At 34.0% G+C, this 12,447-nt stretch overlaps 1 protein-coding gene across 2 annotated transcripts in view; it reads left to right on the forward strand.

Moving 5' to 3' along the window:
* The window catches only part of stat5a (signal transducer and activator of transcription 5a), a 225,205-nt gene that overhangs the window by 174,031 nt on the left and 38,727 nt on the right, over positions 1-12,447 (forward strand). For both annotated transcript variants that reach the window (XM_056453251.1, XM_056453252.1), the window contains 4 exons: positions 1,615-1,702; positions 2,210-2,332; positions 5,079-5,171; positions 7,462-7,668. In XM_056453251.1, the coding sequence (XP_056309226.1) occupies positions 1,615-1,702; positions 2,210-2,332; positions 5,079-5,171; positions 7,462-7,668 (511 nt within the window). The remainder of the gene's footprint in view (positions 1-1,614; positions 1,703-2,209; positions 2,333-5,078; positions 5,172-7,461; positions 7,669-12,447) is intronic.

Here is a 12,447-nt window from a genome sequence, read left to right on the forward strand (position 1 = left end):
CTTATATAATCTTGAATAGGGCTGCACAATATATAGTTTCAGCATCGATTATCGGATTATATTTCAACATGAACCATAATTTCGAAAACATGTTTAACCATAGTAAACCATAATAAAACATTATTAACCATAATAAAAGTTAATCATATGCATGCGTTTTTAAAACCCGCGACTGCATTAATGCACAGGAAATTGTACATTTTGTAAGTTTATTAAAGATTTGTTTTATTTAGCTATTTACAATATAGATTAGAAAGTGCTTTTACATATGATTATTACATTTCTATATCTAAATACTGTTTGGCTCTCCAGAAAACCATAAAGCACTGCAAATGTATTTAATTTTCTTTGCTTTATTCTAGGGATGCATCAATATGGATTTTTTGGCCGATATCAATAACCGATAACACTTCAGATTTAAAGGTCGATAGCCAATATATATAGGCTGATAAATATAAATATTTCAAAATGTTATATTTTTATTCAGTGAACCACTGATTTTATTTTAAAAACTTCATAAAAGTTTGAACTGATCTCATAAACAGTATTGTCTATACTCAAAGCAAAAAAGCAATAATTGCAAGGTTATTATATAAACCTATATTCATGATTTCACATAAATCAGCATGCCAAAAATAAATTATTTCCGTTTCTTCGCATAGCAAATTAACATGCACCTTGACTGTAGCATAAAAATATTAGGTTAAATAACAAAATGGCATTTAATTAACAAGCAAGTTAAATATATTTTAAATATAATGAAAGAGCTAAAGTGAAAAAAAAGCAATTTGTGAGGTGTTTTAGCAGTTCAGAGCCACCGTACAAGAGAAAAGCTAAATACAGATAGTATGTTTTACTTTAGAAAATGCGGCATAAATTCATCCTGTTTGGCGTTTTAGATTCTTTCGAACACATGTAGGTGCTGCTTGTCAATCAGACAATGCTTTTATGTTCGTTCTTGCTGTCAATTGCGGGAAAAATGATCAAAAAGTTTATGATAAACAGTTTGTCAACTGTTTGACAAACATATCTACAATGATAAGGAACATGGTTACTTACTGAGTTATTAACGCACAGCAATACCACATGAAGAAAAGGCAGACTTTGAAGGAATAAACAATGTGAGGAAAGCTCCGTTATAGTTCACTGGACAAGTCTGAACAAGTTACACCCACGCGCAAGGCAGGCAGTTCTGTATAATTACGTAATCTATCGGCTTAAAGATATCAGGCTAATTTTGACATCGGACCGATAACGATAACCTTAAAAATAATATTTATCGGCCGATAACGATATGGCCGCCAATATATCGTGCATCCCTGCTTTATTCTATTTATCTATGCTTTTAAATTGTTTATTGTATTTTATGCATGATTCACATCCAGAATAATCCCAAATTAGTTTAAAATAATGAATTATTTCCAAGAAGAGCTATTCAAGCTAACTGGTGAGATTATATTCATATCTCAATAAATATTGCAGAAAAACAAAATATGGCAATGTCGCAGCCCTAATCTTGCAGCCCTAATCTTAAACATCTTAAACCTACATAAATATGATGTTTTACAAATTTTTACTGCCGGTTTGTCAACTATCCTTGTGTCTATTTTCCAGTGATAGCAGTGGCGAGATCTTGAATAATAACTGTGTGATGGAGTACCATCAGACCACAGGCACCCTCAGTGCACACTTTAGGAACATGGTAAGTACACCTAAGGCTAATTTTAGACAAAACTCCTGAGTGTGTCAACTTCAGTGATCAAGTTTCTAAGTACACTGTCAGCAACCATTTATATTTATTCATAATTTACTCTGCCTGCTTAGAGAACAGGGGTGTATTCTTGATTTAAGCATTAAAAATGAATTCGGTGAACGTTGAGTAACAGTACAAGCCTGACTTGTGAAGTAAATGTTTGTATCGTGGTTTAATGGGACATTTTGACTGAATATGCAGTTTGAATATAGGCATGTTGTGTTGTCGTATTTGATGCATTAGGCTTTCATAGCTCATAGTATTGTTACATTCCTTTCATAAATTTTTAATGGTCGAGAGGGAACGAAAAGGAAAACACTCAGCCCGTTATAATTATTACTGCCATTTACACCAGATGAAGAACAGCAATAGGTCTGATAGTGACTTATGATGAACAAACAGATCTTCTTTTCACTCTCTGTCATTGTCTGCTTTCTCTTTTCAATTTTCCTTCAGTCTCTAAAGCGGATCAGGCGTTCAGACCGACGAGGGGCAGAATCTGTTACAGAAGAGAAGTTCACCATTTTGTTCGAATCGCAGTTCAGTGTTGGTGGAAATGAGCTGGGGTTTCAGGTGAAGGTGAGACATTTATATGTTCATATTATATTTATTAACACTTGTGTGCTGTTGGGTATGTTTTCATCCACTCTTAGGTGATTTTGAGTCCTAATTTGCTCATAACTTTCTATGTGTTTCAGCAAACGGAATGAGTTATGGTGACAAATCTTACTTTGACACATATTTTGGGAAAATTTGAAATTTTTAAAAAATTCAGCAATACACTCTGGGCAAAGTGACTACACTTTTGTTATGTTGGTGGCTGTTTTTGCCCCATTGACTTCCATTATTGATTGCGAAGCCATGACAGCATATAATCATGCATTCTTGATTGTTGGTGATTTTCCACATTGGAAAGAGGTAAAATATAGAAGCATAGTAAATATGTAAGTGTATTATCGCACGCACACTATAATCTGCTGTTTTACAGCATAGAACTCTATATAAAAGCCAGAAGCGTACTTGCACGGGCCTATCTAAAGGTTTAATGCTGCCAACTATTGGGCAACAATAAAAATGACACATTTTACCTCTTCCCAACAGGACAAACCAGCAATGATCAAAGAATGCATGATTATATGCTGTCATGGCTTTGCTATCAAAAAGTGTCATTATAATGCAGGTCAATGTGGCAAAAACAGCCACCAACATAACATAAGGGTAGTAAATTTGAACAATACACAAGGGTTAATACGAACATTTTTACTGTCAGTTTGATAAATTTAATGTAGTTAAAAAGAGTGAAACAAGCTAAATTTGACTCCAAAAACGTGGGCAGTAGTACCTAACAATTACTACTAATACTTACAGTATGCAATTCAATGCAATTAATGCAATTCACAGCTTAGTTCCAGGGTATCTGTGTGGTCTTAAAATGTCTTAAATTTCAAAGATTCCATTTTAGGCCTCATTGGGCTCTAATTTAATGATCTACTGTAGGCGCAAAGTCTGAATTCACTTTTGCTATTTTAAGGATGGAAAAATACACTTTGCGCCCCGGCGCATGGTCTAACAGGGTTGTGCTTATTCTCTTAATGAGTTATGGGTAGGCCCAGACGGAATCTGTGGACATTTTTTGCTATTTCTGCAGAGAATTTTGGTAAAAATCATCGGATTTCTGCTGAAATTATTTTGGGAGTATCATAACTAAAACCTTAATATGTGAAATAAAAAATTTTATTTTTTTAACTTTTATTTTAATGTTTAAAATGCAAATCCAATATTCACTTTATTTGGTAAACAAAGCAAGTCTCTCATATAATATATCTACTAAAAGACAGAAAATATTACTTTACAAATTGCATTGTACATAAATCAGATGAACATTTTTTATATTAGTCAATAATATTACTGTAATTAATTTAAAAACTGAATAAATATAGATTTACACACATTTACTCAAGTATATAACATAATTAATGATGGGCTGGAAATCTGCGGAAATCTGTGGAAAATCTGCGGAATTCTGCGCAGATTCCGTGTGGGCCTAGTCATGGGTGTGTTTGAGCATAACGTGCAATAAACCAATCCGAGTATCCTCTCCCATTCCTCATTTAAGACTCGAGTGGATCGCGCCATGCCACATTTGCTATTTACATGTTGGACTTTGTAAGTGAAAAAACTGAATGCTTCACTTTCAACAGTTAAACAGAGCATCTACAGCGCGAGGATAAAGAATGAGCCTCCTCCATTCAGCCTCTTGACTTTCTCTTTACTTTTACGCTACTCTTTTACTTTCCTGGATAAGGAAATGGTGGAAACTCAATCCGCTGAAGACAACCATTAGCCTACATATTTAATTTAGTAATTTTGTTTGTTAAGCGCAAAGATTTGTTTCGAAACTATTTCTAAATTCAGCTCTAATTTCCAGCAGAAGAATAAATGAACAATAATAACCAAATGTGGTCAAAAAACGGAGTTATATCCAAACACACATCTTATTTCTATGCCCCATATGATGATGCATACGTCTCCAAAACTCGACAGGTGGACAAATGTAAACTTTTTTTTATATTAAAACAAATATAAAACATGCATATAATAAATAATACTACTAATAATAATAACATTATGCAAATGTAAATTGTCATAAATAAACTGAATGTCCACCGATATGACGAAGGCATGAACGCACTGGTTTTTATATTTATGTAGAAAATAATAGTTTTTGTAACATTTTAATCCTTTAATTTTTTTCATATGTAAAGATATTTGTGTCCAATTGCGCCAAAAACATGTTGCACCGGGTTTATGATAGGGCTCATAAAGTCACTGAAATAGTGTCTTACAGTAGGTCTTAAAACAGGTCTTAATTTTCCAATGTCCATGTAAAGCTACCCAATCCAATCACCAAGAATCCATCTCAAAAAACTCAACAAAACTCCATTTATAACTCTATTTACCAATATGTTGTTTTGTTTTGTTTTTGTTTTTTGTTTTGTTTTGTTTTGTTTTGTTTTGTCTTTGAAGGACAAGAAGAAGAAAAGTTGAAATAAATGTGTATGTACAGTACACAACTAGTGTGTGCTTGTTTCGACACGTTATTTAGAATGTGTGGCTAAGAAATAACTCATTAGAATTTTTTGGATGGGGTCAACTGTGATAATAGAAAAAGTCCTTAGTGTTTAGCACTGTATAAGTCTGAAATTTCATCCATAATGGTCCTTAAAAGGTCTTAGAAAATCTTAAATTTGACTTTGTGAAATCTGCAGAAACCCTGAATTCATTAATCTGTCTCATTCACATATTTATTGTTTTCCCCCCTCAGACACTTTCTCTTCCTGTGGTGGTAATTGTTCATGGAAGTCAAGATAACAATGCCACGGCCACCGTTCTATGGGACAATGCCTTTGCTGAACCGGTTAGTACCTGATAACATCAATTTACATATGTTTGATTGTGCATCTTACAGTATACAGTAGCTGTTCAATGCCTTTAAAAGTATAGTTCACCCAAAAATGAAAATCCTGTCATCATTTATCCACCCTTCCTGGTTCCAAACCTGTTTACTTTCTTTTTTCTATTAAGCAAAAAAGAAGATGTTTTGAAAAATGTTGCAAGCTTGTAACCATTGACTTCCATAGTATTTGTTTTTCCTAATACGGAATTCAATGGTTACAGGTTTTTCTTCAGAAGAAAGAAACTCTTAAAGGTTTGGAACCACTTGAGGATGAGTAATTCAAATTTTTGAGTGAACTATCCCTTTAAGCTCAAAAGCAGGGTGTCATTTATAATAAACTCATGAGGTCGCGACATCACATGAAAAGGCATGCAAACAATTTCCTCGAGTCATGTGGTGATAAATGAGATCCTATAACTAAACTATGTTAAACGTCACAAAGATCTGCCCTCAAGGACTCACTTTCCAGACCATGCATAACTGATTTTTCTTCTCCCACTCGAAAGTCTACAAATAATCAAACCCGTCATGTTTGATAGCGTAGGAGTTGAACGGATGGCTGACTCTCGTTTCTGTACTGTACATAATCATCTGTGCATTCATAAACATTAATCCTCTTGTTATTTATTCACCTTTATGTCATTACAAAAATTGTGTGACTTTTTTTTTCTTTCCTGGAACATAAAAAGTAGATATTAGTGAAAGATGATCATGGATTGTTCAACTTAAAAGCACACAAAATAAAGCATCGCAAGTCTTCTCCATAGTAGACAATACAGGTTTTTGAGGAGTTGTATAGTATTAGATTACAGTAGTTTTTTTCAGGGTAGCAGTGAGTGACTTGCATAGAGAACAACTTAATAATAATTATAAATCAATTTGTTATTATAATTTTTATTATTATAACAATAATACTATTTAGTGTGTTGTTGTTGTTATTATTATATTATTATTATTATTATATTATTATTATTATTTACAATAATGTTTACTTTTGTTATTATTATTATTATTATTATTATTAACAATAATAATATTTACTTTTATTATTATTATTATTATTATTATAACAATAATAATATTTACTTTTATTTATTATTATATTATTATTATTATTATTAACAATAATAATATTTACTTTTGTTATTATTTTGTTATTATTATTATCATAATTATTATTAGCAATATTAATTACTTTTATTATTATTATTATTATTGAAAATAATAATATTTACTTTTGTTATTATTATCATTATTATTATTATTATTAGCAATATTAATTACTTTATTATTATTATTATTATTATTATTATTATTATTATTATTATTAACAATAATACTATTTACTTTGTTATTATTATGATTATTATTATTAGCAATAATAATAATTAATTCTTCTTCTTATTATTATTATTATTAACAATAATAATATTTACTTTTGTTATTATTATCATTATTATTATTAGCAATAATAATTAATTTTGTTATTATGCTTATTATTATTATTATTATTATTATTATTATTATTATTATTATTATTATTATTATTATTAACAATAATAATAATTTGTTTAATTATTATTATTATTATTATTATATATATATTTTTTTCTATCAATAGATAGAGATGTGCTCTCATCGCGTGGAAATGAAAACAAAATCTTCGTTGTGGCACATTTATAAACATAACACCGATGACCCATGTCTCCAAACTATTCTTTTTGTCAATTTGATTTACGGTTGACAGCACAACATGGTGTCTCTGAACACTGTAACAGGTAAAAACAGTCTTCGAAGCTATCATGCATATTAATAAAGTCACACCTCTTTCACAATAGAGCACACTGATTGGTTCAAACCAAGTCTTTCTCATGAATTAATGTTGAAAACTCAATGTCGTCACTTTGTACCCGGCGGTACAGACAGCCAATCTCCACGGTGGAATTTACACAAGGATCTCATCATCATGACGTAGCTTCAAAATTAATTTTCAAATCGGAAGAACGAATTTGCTCTAAACAATGCAAAAACAACCAATTTTCACTTTTTTATGAAATATATGTGTCCTAATAGTGTTTTTAGCAACGTGGGACACATAAGTGACTGTCAACATCTCACAATGTCATTTGGTGTTTCGTGACCTTTCTAACCAAAGTGTCTGAGACCGACTGAGAACCTGCTTAACGAGACACCAATAAAGCTAACAACAGAGAGTTTTGGTAAGGTCTTATTTTTTGTCTTTCTCTCTCAGGGACGGGTGCCCTTCATTGTGCCTGACAAGGTGTTGTGGGCGCAGCTGTGTGAAGCTCTGAATATGAAGTACAAGGCAGAGGTGCAGTCAAACCGAGGTCTGTGTGAGGAGAATCTTGTCTTTCTTGCCCAGAAAGCCTTTAGCAGCTCCAGCGTGAACCCAGATGACTACCGCAACATGACAATGACCTGGTCACAGTTTAACAGGGTGAATATACTTTACTTATGCTTCACAATTACTATCTATCTATTTGTCTGTCTGTCTGTCTGTCTGTCTGTCTGTCTGTCTGTCTGTCTGTCTGTCTGTCTGTCTGTCTATCTATCTATCTATCTATCTCTCTGTCTACCTATCCATCTATCATCCATCCATCCACCCATTACTGGACGTATTGACGTCTATTGATCTATTCATCGGTTTATCTGTCCATCCATCAAGCCATCCATCAATCTAACAATCAATGTTAATCTAACCATCCATCCATCTATTTGTATTGGTCCATTCAACATCAACATTTCTGTCCCCTTCTGTCCACACTTCAGTCCATCTACCTGTCTTTATATTCATATATCTGTCCATCCATCTGTCTTATTGTCCATCTACCTACCTATTCATCAATCCATCCACATCCATACATTTAGCTGTCTATCTGTCTTCTCATTTATCTATCTATAGTCTATCCACTCATCCAACTCCCCATCTATTTGTCCATACATTCATCCATCTATGTCTGTCCATCCATCCAAATATCAATACATGCATCCCTCTATCGTCTCACTTTCTATCTATCATCCATCCATCCATCCATCCATCCATCCATCCATCCATCCATCCATCCATACATATATAAATCCATGCATCCCTCTATCGTCTCACTTTCCATCCATCTATCCATCCATCCATCCATCCATCCATCCATCCATCCATCCGTCTCACAGCCACCTGAAACACATAGCAAAGCAAATGCCTAGCAACCACCCAGTACCAACTGCCCAGCAATCACCTAGAACATCCTAGTAACAGCCTAGCAACCACCCAGAGCCCCTAAACAACTGCTTATGAACCACATAAGAACCCGCTAAACTACTGCAGAAATAAGATCCACATATATCCATATTTAAAACCCTAGGAACTGCCTAGCTACGACTTACCCACCAAGTGAAATTCTGCGATTTGTTGATTTATCATTCAACCCTAATAGGAACCACATAGCAACTTCTGAAAGTACCCCATCAATGATCTAGCAGCCACCTAAAACACATAGCCTAGTAAACACCACCAAGAACACAATTGCAACCACCTAGCAATTGGCCAGAACCCCCTACCAACAACCTAGAATGCAATGCAAATGCTTAGAAATGTTAGAAACCATCCTTGCAGAACCGTCTACTAACAACCAGTAACCACTAAGATTAACTGTACCCTAGCATTCTTGTATAGAAGTCCTTTTTTCCTCTCTTTTTGCTCCTAAAATGACATTATTGACAGCTTTACATGAGCTTCAGTCAAGCTGAAAGCAGCGTCTGCTATTTTTATACCAAACTCTGACCGTGACTGTGACCTGCCGCCTTTTACATAAACCTCGCCGTCGTTATCGAGCGACTTTCTCACAGATGGTTTAATCCTAAACTAGCCTCTCATCAGTCTGACTTTGTTTTCTTAATTTTAAGTGGCGTTCTGTCGACCCGGGGCAGAATGTTAGCCGATCTGATCGACATTACTCCTGGTCCATTCGAATGGTTAATAGTTATTCAGGAAGTGAGGTTTGATGGTGGAGCTTTTGATGTGCAGGGCAGGCCTAAGGCTGTGGCTGCCTTTGAAATGTTGCCCCTTTGCTGATCTGCAACATTGAGCCGCCAGTGTTCCCAACTGAGGTTTCTGGAGTTCAGGCATCACTTGTGTTTATGCTTTTATTCATTCATAAGTCACCAATATAACACTCCGATTTGCATAAACCTTGTTATCTTCAGAGTACACTTTTAAATGATCAGGTAAATGAATTAAAATTACAAATAAAAAATATAGCTGAGTTTATATGGAGACTGACTTATAAAGTGAGATTTAGTAGCATTCTAGGCCAGACAAACCCTTTTTTGGCATTTAAAAAGCTATCGTTTGGACCAGCGTTGGGTGTATTTAGTTACAAAGTAACTAGTTACTATAATTGGTAACACTTTACAATAAGGATGTATTGGGTAATGTTAGTTAATGCATTTACTAACAAACAATGAACAGTAAAAGTTGTTAGTTGTTCATTGTTAGTTAGTTGTTCATCATGTTAACCCATGGTGCAATAACTAATGTTAACAAGCATAAATTTGGATGTTAATGCATTATTAAATACTGAACTATGATTAATAAATGCTGTACAGGTATAGTTCATAATTACTTCATGTTAGTAAATGCATTAGCTAATTTTAACTAATGAAACATTGTAAAGTGTGACCTTGTATTTTAAGGTGCAGTAGGTGATTGTCTTCAGAAACATTTTTTGTTGTGCTGGTTCAAAGTCTCTTCACATTCCAATAGTAATGACTAAAGTAAATTATCTAAATGTATTTATATGTATTTTTATATTCTGGGTAAGGCAAAAGACTAATAAACAATCATCCAATTAAAATTTGTCAGGCTGATAATTCCCATAATTCTGATAAGTAGCCCAAACTCTGTCAACAAATGTAGATTTGTACAACTGCTCACCTCTGTTCATGCAGATCCGCCGTTTGGGCATGCATGCACGCCGTGGTCACGTAGACGTGTGACAGCGTAAAAAACAAATCCTGAATCAATATTGGAGTTACTTTTGTACGCTGGAAGAAGGACAACACTATGGCTGAAGTATTTCTTTTAGACAGGTAAAGTTCTGTTTTAAAAGTCACGCAGAGCTGATGTAGATTGTGTTGTTTTGAATGGGTTATATGCACTGAAGTGTTGTTCAGCCACTGAAATCTTCCGGTGAAAGATTGATATGACTATTTTCAATTTCATAAGGGACCTTTTACAGCATCGCTAATGTAGATTTTTATTTAACAACATGGGGGTTGCTAGGCCTATTTTGGGGGGGTTGGAGCCCCCCTATATTTCTACTCACACCCCCCCCCCCCAAAACCTTTGCAATTAGCTCATAAACTGTACACTAAATTATCGCCTCAGTCCCCTTTAAATTTGATAAGAAAACAGCAGCAGAATTTGACTTCTCCCCGTCTTTTTTCATTTGATCAGCAAACCACAGCCATGGACAGTGAGAGAACGAGGTGTGTGTTTATAGATAAATCGTTATAATATCTGCTTATTTGCAGTTCTTTGATATAGGCTAGATAACCTTGTATCACCTGTATCCCAATGTCACGGAGGAGCAGTCGGGTTTTCTCTGCGTTAACCTCATCAGCACAGCTGTTTCCTCCAGTGAAAAATGTAACTCTCAATGTACATTTCGCTATTTTTATTTCAAAATGAACTACCAATATTAAACACTTTACAGTTTGTGTGGCAATAACTATACCATACAGAAACACAGTTACAGAACCACTTAGAGAATGTACTCGTTTTAACTATCAATAGCTATGTTTCCATCCAAAAATGCGAATGAACTTTATGCGCAAAACTGGATTATCATATAAAAAACGTGCGAATAAAGCAGCATTTCCATCCAACGGGTCAAAGCGAACAAAATCATCACTTCCTGATTAACTGGCGCCAAATATCGACAGTAAAAATGGAATTTTCAGCCGTAGGAGAAGCTGCGTGAATCTTTTCTTCATCTAATAAATGACTTGCGCCTCAGAAGGCAAACCTGACATGCAGTGAACGCGCGGTGGTGTTTGAAGGTGTCAGACGCGGAGCACAGACGCTCTTGATTCTGGAGGTCATTAATAATATAATAAAACTAATACTAAAACGGTAAGGTGTTTTAGAATGACCAAAACAACAGTTCAGATGTTTTACAGTGTGCTCAGCCTGTTAGTTTGTCCGTTCACACACATTTTTATCATCTCATGATCTCTTATAACAGAACCACATGACCTTTTTTTTAATGCGCATGCTGAAATTTATGCGGAAAAAGTGTTTCTGTTGTAGTTTATGCGTATCTTTTCTTTTTTTTTTTTAATACTTTATTTCTAAGGATTTTTTTATACATTTGCACAAAAAAAACAACAAAAAAAACAAACAGTCAACAACAACAAAACAAAATATACAAACAAATATCCCCAACACTACTTTCCCTTTTGTGGCTTTAACAGAAGATATACATAGCTAACAGTCTGCAAATATAAAGTCCTCAAGCGTCACACAAATGCACAGCAAGTGTATGTATCGGTTGCATACACAACTTCAGTACAGTAATGGCAAACAGAAGAATGAATGTAAAAAAAGAAAAATGCAAAAAGATAAACGATTCACATAAAAAGTGAACAATTCAGTGTGTAATAAAAGGAGGGTTCTGTATACCTTTATTACAAGCACTGCCATTGTGAAAGGCATTACAAAGTTACAGTGACATGAAAGAGGAATAATAAAAAATAAAATAATAATAAATTAAATTAAAAATAAAATAAAAGGGGGGGGGGGTCTTTTGGGATTATATGAGATTTTTCATATCCTCCTGCTCTAAACATTGTAAATTGTCAACGTATGTAAGAAAGGGAGACCATGTTTTAAAAAAGTTATTTTTTGAACCTCTGAGAGTAAATTTGATTTTTTCAAGCTGAATAAAATACATCACGTCTTTAATCCATCTACTATGTGTTGGGGCCTCAGTTTTTTTCCAATACAAAAGAATTAAACGCCTTGCCAATAATGTGGTAAAAGCAATTACTCTACATATTTCTTCTTTAAGCACAATATTTTCTGGGCTGGTTCCAAAAATTGCCAACAGGGGTTCAGGTTCAATAAGAAAACCATACATATAACTAAATGATTGAAAAATATCTTTCCAAAACTTCCCTAGATTTGGGCAGAACCAAAACATGTGGGCAGTTGTGGCAGGTG

This window comes from Danio aesculapii, chromosome 3 (genome assembly GCF_903798145.1).
Source record: "Danio aesculapii chromosome 3, fDanAes4.1, whole genome shotgun sequence".
Lineage (NCBI taxonomy): Eukaryota > Metazoa > Chordata > Actinopteri > Cypriniformes > Danionidae > Danio > Danio aesculapii.